Source organism: Coccinella septempunctata, chromosome 5 (assembly GCF_907165205.1).
Source record: "Coccinella septempunctata chromosome 5, icCocSept1.1, whole genome shotgun sequence".
Classification (NCBI taxonomy): Eukaryota; Metazoa; Arthropoda; class Insecta; order Coleoptera; family Coccinellidae; genus Coccinella; species Coccinella septempunctata.
Genome location: NC_058193.1, coordinates 9,513,210 through 9,521,821, shown reverse-complemented (window position 1 = coordinate 9,521,821; position 8,612 = coordinate 9,513,210). Strand labels below are relative to the sequence as shown.

The following is an 8,612-nucleotide window of genomic DNA, read 5'->3' as shown; positions in this document are numbered from 1 at the left end:
ATTCACTCGCATCGGATATTCATTCTTACCTTGACACATAATATACAACTCCCTAATGTTACAACTGCAGCTGCAGGAATGTCCTGGTAATTAAACATTTTATATGTTCAAAAACCATCTCTCTCATGCATAAATGGGTTAATATACCTGAACAGAACGAAGACAGTAGAAGGGAAACAGGGTGTTTTACGGATAATTGCACAGGCTTTCAGTGCAGATGCAGGACATTTTGGAAAGTCTGAATCAGTTTTCGAAATATGTCCTGAGTATATTCATTCCAGAGATGTTTTTTGTAAGTATGTCATCAAAAACTTTTAGTCGGCATAACTCTTGAACACCTTTATAGGTTTTCGTGGAAATGTCAACAAATAAAAGCATTGGAAAATGACGATGATTCAATTATAATGATTTTTTGATAGCGCGGGTCCGTACTGAGAGTTTTTTTATTTCACATCTTGTAAAACACCCTGTACATCAAATTTTCAAAAAGCACAATTATCTCCAAAATTTACACAAAATTAAATGTCCTTTCCAACAAGCTTTCCATACAGCACATGACGTCCAATAGACGTCCATTTTATATCCAAATGAAGTACAAACATCCACGGACCTTACATGGAAGTCCAATGGATGTACATTTCTCGACCTTTACTGTACGTTTATAAATGGACGTTTTATGGATGTCCATTTTACTTTAAATAAGGGATGTTGGACAAATATCTATATGCGTTTCTTATTGGACATCTTCTGGATACACAAATCTGGATCTTTATTGTACTATCGTAAATTGTACGATAGTGTACGTCCATTCAACGTACATTTTTGGATCAACGTAAGCTATTCATGATTGTACATCTATTGGAAGTTCGGATCTGGATCTGAATATCTGCTTCCAGAAATTGTACTTTTCTGTACGACAACTGGATGTATCATTTTAGAGTATCCATAATTATTCATTTCTCAACATTCGTAGGATGTACAGGACCGTATCTTATTTCTACATTCAGCATGGTTATTCAGCAATATTTTTAGATTAACGTGAATTATCCATGATTGTACATCTTTTGGATGTTCAGAATTGTATGTCAATTATTTGCCTCCAGAGATTGTACTTTTCTGTACGACAACTGGATGTATCATTTTCGAGGGTCCATAATTGTACCTATATTTCTCAACATTCGTAGGATGTGCAGGACTGGATCCTATTTGTTCAATCAGAAAGTGTACGTTGATGTACGTCCATTCAACGTACATTTTTGGATCAACGTAAATTATTCATGATTGTACATCTGTTGGAAGTTCGGATCTGGATCTAAATATCTGCTTCCAGAAAGTGTACTTTTCTGTACGACTACGACAAATAGATGTATCATTTTCGAGCATCAATAATTATTCATTTCTCAACATTCGTAGGATGTACAGGGCCGGATCTTATTTCTAAAATAAGCAATTGTACGTTAATGTACGTCCAGTGGATGTACATTTTTGGATCAACAAGAATTCTCCATAATTCAACATTCCTGTATATCCATAGGAAGCCCTATGCACTTTCAATAAGGGACGTCCGTCGAACATTCATATACGTACGTTATTGAACATCTTTTGGATATTCAGAAATGGATCAAAATATCTGTTCTTAGAAATTATACTTTTCTGTACAACTGGATATATCATTTTAGAGCATCCATAAAATTCTGAACATTCGTAGGATGTTCAGGACTGAATCCAATTCGCACAATCAGAAACTTTATGTTTGTGTACTTCCACTGATGGATATGCAATACCGTATCATCGTGCATTATCCATAACTTTGGGTGACCAGACGTCCCTCATTGTGACGGACAGTCCGTCAATCGTCCAAGAAGTCCGTCACTGGAAAACGTCCGTCGAAATGTCCGTCAAAATCTTGAATTTAATTCAGTATTTTTCTCAAGAAAATTTGGGATGGATAATAAAAAAATAAAGTGCAAATTTACGGAAGATCTTTCAAAAGAATTTCCATTCCCTAAAGAACAAAACTTGATTTTCCAATGTACGAAGGGTCAATTCAGCATTGTATTTGGAGAAATGTTTCAAATTACAAACATAAAAAAATAGTTAATGAAGCGTCTTCCTCTCTAACCAAATATTTCAGACATTCAAGTTTTGGCAACGCCTGAAGCCCTACAAAAAAAAAGATGAATGAATTCTCATTCCACAGTGTAATGAACAACCATTTTATTAAGATTATAATATTTTCGTTTTTGTGTTGTGATAAACTTGTATTATTTTTCTGTTTTCAATAAAAAAATTTTAAGCATATACAGAGTGAGTCTTTGACTCGTACAAATATTTTACAGTAGATTCTTGAGGTCAAAGGAAACACTTTTTTCTTTTACCATTTTTTCCAAATCGGCTCGGTTTAAAAGATAGAGGTTGTTGAAAAACATAATTAAATCATTAAATGTTATTATGTTTTCGAGTAATTTGTCGTTCATAAATAAAAACTATAGGTGAAATTCGAAAAATTGGCTACTTTGATCGCATGCAATTCTTTTAAAATCTACCTATATCTATAAAAAATATTGTACATTAAAATTTTTTTTCTTTTGACCTCAATAATTTACTGTGAAATATTTTTACAAAGCAAAGACTCGCCCTGTATATAAATATATACACATTCACCAGGTCCGTCCGTCATTGACGCCTATTCAGTGAAATTTCCGAATGTTTATGTTACTACGAACTTTCAATTTCATTGTGAATAAGTTATTTGTTGCTATGATTTATGTTAGAATCGAGTGTGTATGTTAAAAAAATGATTGATTGTCAAAAAATAAAACTCTTGTCCAGACACGAAAACTTTTCCTCCTAAAATTATAAAAAATCTAAATAACAGACGGTCTTTACATTAGTGGTCCTTCGAGCAAAAAGAACGGCTTTATGGAGAACAAATCTGCGAAGTCCTTACCTGTAAGAAAAATCAAACGAAATAATAAAGGTAGACCTCCAAGTAGATATGGATATGAAAAATCTGACTTTGACAACGTCAGGAGAAATGAAAATGAAAAAGGAGTTATCATAAGGTCCGAAAAAGAAATGGATGAGACCTCCCAAAACAAGTCAGTCACAACCCGGAAAAGCAGCAAAGTTTCGAGTAGCAAATCCCAAAGATGTCAGCTATTAGAAATAGAACTCGAAAGAGAACGGAAATTGGCAGAAATCGAAAAGAAATTATTGGATGAAGAAACTGAATTCAAAATGGCACAACTGAAATATAGAACCTCTAGCGATCTCTCATACGACGAAGAAATAAAATCTGTGGCCAGCAAGTCGTCTTTTGTAGAAAAATGGGTGAATACGTACGATCCCAATCCAGAATACAAATATGTAGTTAATTTTCAAAAACCTAAATATTCTAATAATCCTGAAAATATGGCGGAAGAGCTGACGATAAAACAATTTATGGCTCGACAATCTTTCAGCAAAGAACTTCCAGTATTTTCCGGAGAACCAGGGGAGTGGATGAACTTCATTCATCAATTCAGAGAAACTACTAAGATTTGCGGATTTTCAACAGCAGAAAACATGGTTCGGTTACAAAAAAGCCTCAAAGGTAAGGCTAAAGAATTTGTAAGTGCTCTACTAACATTCACACAAGAAGTAGACAGAATAATTGAGACCCTTGAGATGAGATATGGTAGACCAGAAGTTATTATTCAAGATCTCATTGACTCTGTGAGAAAAATTCCTGATATGAAAGAAGAAAAATTAGACACTGTTTCGGATTTCTCAAATAAAGTTCAAAATTTAACAGTAACTATCCAAAGCCTCAACTGCGAGGAGTACTCCTCAAATCCTCAGTTACTGTGCGATGTCGTGAGAAAACTTAGTCCGAACCTGAAATTGGAATGGGGGAGGAAAGTTGTGGAGCTGAAAAAAGAACTCAAGAAGGTTTCTATAATGGAGTTCTCTCAATGGTTAGCTGAAACTAGCGAAGCTGTCATGTATGTTGTACCAGAACATGATCAAGAGAAAAGGAAGAAATATGTGTGTTCTACATCTATCCAACAGGAGAAAACAGTTTATAAATGTAAATATTGCAAGAAAGACGGACATAAGGTTGAAAAATGCAATTCCTTCAGGAAAATTGAAATCGATAATCGTTGGAATTGGGCCAGAGAAAACAAAGTATGTTTTACCTGCCTTTCGTCCTCCCATCATACAAAATTCTGTAAAAGTAAAAAGAAGTGCGACGTGAATGGTTGTCTCTTCAAACACAATCCTTTACTTCATAAAGAACCAGAAAGAAATTCTTATTTGGAAGAGCGAGTCAATCACCACATCAAGGGAAGAGAGAAGAACGAAGTTCTTTTAAGGATAGCCCCCGTTGAACTCACTGGTCCTAAAGGAAAAGTTCTAACATATGCACTTTTCGACGAAGCTTCCACCATTACTATGATCGACGCCAAGTTAGCAGATGAAATTGGTGCGACCGGACCTTGTGAAGCACTGAAGATAAAATGGACAAACAGTATGACCTCTGAGGAGACAGATTCGAAAAGGGTTAATATGCAGATACGCGGCAAAAATGAAGAAACTAATTATCTCCTGAACAATGTCAGAACAGTCAAAAATCTATGTCTTCCAGTTCAGTCAGTTGATATGAAAAGTATGTCACAAAAATTCCGATACCTGCAGAACTTAAAATTATCATCTTTAGTCAATGCCCAACCAAGAATTCTTATTGGACAGGATAATATAGACCTGATTATTGCCAGAGAAGTTCACGAAGGAGGAAAAAATGATCCAGTTCTATCAAAGTCAAAATTAGGATGGGTTTTACACGGAAATATCGGCAAAAATTATTTGGGGCGAGAAGACGAAGAATTTTCCTTCTTCACTAATGTAAAGACCGTCTGTTATTTAGATTTTTTATAATTTTAGGAGGACAAGAGTTTTATTTTTTGACAATCAATCTTTTTTTTAATATACACACTCGATTCTAACATAAATCATAGCAACAAATAACTTATTTACAATAAAATTGAAAGTTTGTAGTAACACTCCCTCCCAGTGATGAGCTATCATTACTTCTTTTCATAATTTCCTTCCAGATCAAGTAAACATAATTTGGTGAGAGGTCGTCTGTAGGTTCCAATAGTTGTTTTAACATCGACCACTCTAATGTTTCCATCTGCACCGGGATATACTGCAGTGACAATACCTTTAGGCCATGTGTTTCTCGAAAATTGCGAGTCGATAATGATGACTACATCGCCAATACCAATTTTTCGTTTAGAAGATGAAAACCACTTCGTTCTTTTTGTTAGGACAGGAAGATATTCCTTGATCCAGCGTCGCCAGAAATGATCAGCCAAAAGTTGTGATTTTTTCCACTGTTTTCTTGTGACTAAATCATTCTCGTCAAATTTTCCTGGGATCTGGGCTGCGCTGGAAGTACCTATCAAAAAATGGTTCGGTGTGAGTGCTTCACTATCTGCATTGTCCAGTGAAACGTGAACTAAAGGCCGACTATTCACTAAACTTTCCGCTTCAATCAATAAAGTTTGTAAAACTTCTTCTTGTGGAGATTTATCTTTTAAGATGATACTCAGTGTTATCTTTATCGATTTAACTAAACGCTCCCAGCTGCCACCCATGTGAGGAGCAGAAGGAGGAATGAAGTTAAATTCAATATTATTTGTTGTCATGCTTGATGTCATTCTGTTTTGGTCAAAATTTTCTATTGCATTTTTCAGCTCTCGTTCTGCTCCTCGTAGATTTGTGCCATTATCTGAAAATATTCTCTTGGGGCATCCTCTTCGACCGATTAATCTTCTGATTGCCATTATCGCCGAATCTGTGGTCAAAGAATGAGCTATTTCCAGATGAACTGCACGGGTGCTCATGCAAGTGAAGAGTACCCCATATCTCTTTTCGCGTCTACGGCCAATTGAAACTTGCATAGGTCCAAAATAGTCCATACCGGTCGTAGTGAAAGGTCTTACGAACGAACCTAGTCGGGATTCTGGCAGCGGGGCCATCTCTGGAATTTCAGGTTTTGCTCTTCTGTTTTTGCAGAACTGACATTCTGTCCAAGAATTTCTGACCGCTGACCTCATATTCAGAATCCAATATCGTTGGCGTAGTTCGTTGGCGACAAATTCTTGTCCACTATGTGCTGCTTTGTTGTGATAATAACGAATTAGTAATTTTGTGAAATAATTTTTTGGCTCGAGTATGATGGGAAATTTTGCATCATCCGTTAACTCGTTGGAATATATTATTCTGCTCCGGACCCGTATAATATCTTCGTGATCTAAAATTGGAGACAATTTGGACAATTTGCTGTATGATTCAACCATTCCACTTGACTTAAGAGACTGGAATTCTTCTGAAAAATCTCCACTTTGAACACATCTTATCCATAGTTTTTCGGCTATTTCCACTTCGCTCGTCGTCAGTTCTCCATCTATGGGTGATTTCTTCTTGACTTGTTGTAGAAATCTCAACATCCAAGCTGTTGTACGAATGAGTTTTAACCACCTTGAGAATCTGGTAATTTTTGGCAAGGCTTCGGTTATATTCACCTTAACGGTTACACCTACAAAACATTTTTTATTTTCCGAAGTATTTCACAATCAAAAACTGGGCGAGTAATTCCGAAGAAGTTCTGAGAAATATTTCGGAGGAATACAGAAGTAGCCATCAAAAAAATATGAATCTCGAAAAAGAAGCAGTTCTACCAACTGAAAGAATTTTAGGTCTTTTCTGGAACCCTAACGAAGATACATTCTCCTTTTCAATTAAATGGAGCAACGAGGAGATAAGGACTTTGACACAGAAGAGTGTCACAAAAAGAGAAGTTTTGAAGGCAGTTATGAGTATTTTTGATCCATTCGGATTTTTGAGTAATTTTACCATCACAGCTAGGATCCTACTTCAACAAATTTGGCTCTCGAAAATTGGCTGGGATGACGAGTTAACTCCAGAGTTGGAACTTAAATGGAAAAAATGGGTACGAAATATCGAAAGACTGACTAATCTGAGTATTCCAAGGTGCTACGTTCTGAATTTATTTGAAGCTTCAAGAAAGAAACTCCACATTCAACTCCACATTTTTTGCGATGCGAGTGCTCAGGCTTATGCCGCAGTTGCATACTTTCGAATCACAAAAAAAAATTCGATAGAAACTTCTTTCGTAATGGCAAAATCAAGAGTTTCACCTATCAAGAACATCCTTTCGATTCCTAGACTTGAACTTCAAGCTGCAGTTTTGGGTAGCAGATTAGCAGTGACTATAAAAGAGAACCATAGTTTGAATATCCACAAATGTTTCTATTGGACTGATTCCAAAACAGTAGCTGGATGGATAAAAGCTAATCCAACTATTTTCAAGCCATTTGTTGCCCATCAAATGTCTGAAATTGTAGAAAATACCGATGCTAGAGAATGGAATTGTATATCGACAAAAGAAAATGTTGCCGATGATGCCACGAGGGAAAATTATCAAAATGAATGGAAAACTGGTGGCAGATGGTTGAAAGGGCCTCCTTTCCTTAAGAATAAAAAAAACAACTATTGGAACCTACAGACGACCTCTGACCAAATTATGTTTACTTGATCTGGAAGGAAATTATGAAAATAAGTAATGATAGCTCATCACTGGGAGGGAGTGTTACTACGAACTTTCAATTTCATTGTAAATAAGTTATTTGTTGCTATGATTTATGTTAGAATCGAGTGTGTATGTTAAAAAAAAGATTGATTGTCAAAAAATAAAACTCTTGTCCAGACACGAAAACTTTTCCTCCTAAAATTATAAAAAATCTAAATAACAGACGGTCTTTACAGTTTATATAATGAATAGAGGACAAAAAAGAGCTTTAGGGAGTGGAGAAACTTTCTCTTTGGTATTACTTATGACATTTCGGTATTCAGAAAAACATCGATGACGTCACAACTCCTAGCCCCGAAGACGTTATAACTTTAGAATTTTCATCGAAAGTTCACAAGTCGAGAAATTAAAATTTACCTATTTCATATTTTTTCTCGAAACTCAATGGACATATCATCAAGATCAAGTATCAGTCGCTTTAGTACAGGTCTGCCCTTGCTATGAATTTCTTTCGTATAAGAATCAAATACATGTATATAATACCGTATAATTGCAATCAGAATGAATATTTCCTCTTTCAAATATTAAGAATGAGGGGATGAATCTATAATAGAAATACCACAGTTCTTTTACATTCCACTGGAATTGCGTTTTGATAATTTGGAAATAACAGGAATGTGTATGTAGTATACTCCATTCACTTTTATTTTAGCACTCGGTTGGGCATAAAATAATTTTCTCAAGTTTTTGTAACTAGAACGGAGTAAGGTTGGCACTCATGAAATGTCGTTAATGTCAAAACGCCGTGGCCACAACTAATATTCATTAACATTACAAAAATGACGAAAGTGATTGAAAAAGAGAGAAGACAGGGTTTCAGGAAGTGCTATTTAGAATTCAGGTCCGCTCATTTAAATAGTAGGTAACCCTACACCCTATAGGCGCTTTCTTTTTGGTGCTTCATGCACCGGTACAGCTCCGGGCTTCTCGCCCCCTGAGCTGTTCCCAAATA

At 35.7% G+C, this 8,612-nt stretch overlaps 1 protein-coding gene across 1 annotated transcript; it reads right to left on the bottom strand.

Annotated features, from left to right (window-relative positions):
- Nucleotides 1-5,069: 5,069 nt before the first annotated feature.
- On the bottom strand, nucleotides 5,070-6,104 carry LOC123313978. Its single transcript, XM_044899089.1, has one exon. The coding sequence runs from the start codon at nucleotides 6,102-6,104 to the stop codon at nucleotides 5,070-5,072; it is 1,035 nt and encodes a 344-aa protein (XP_044755024.1).
- Between the last annotated feature and the right edge of the window lie 2,508 nt (nucleotides 6,105-8,612).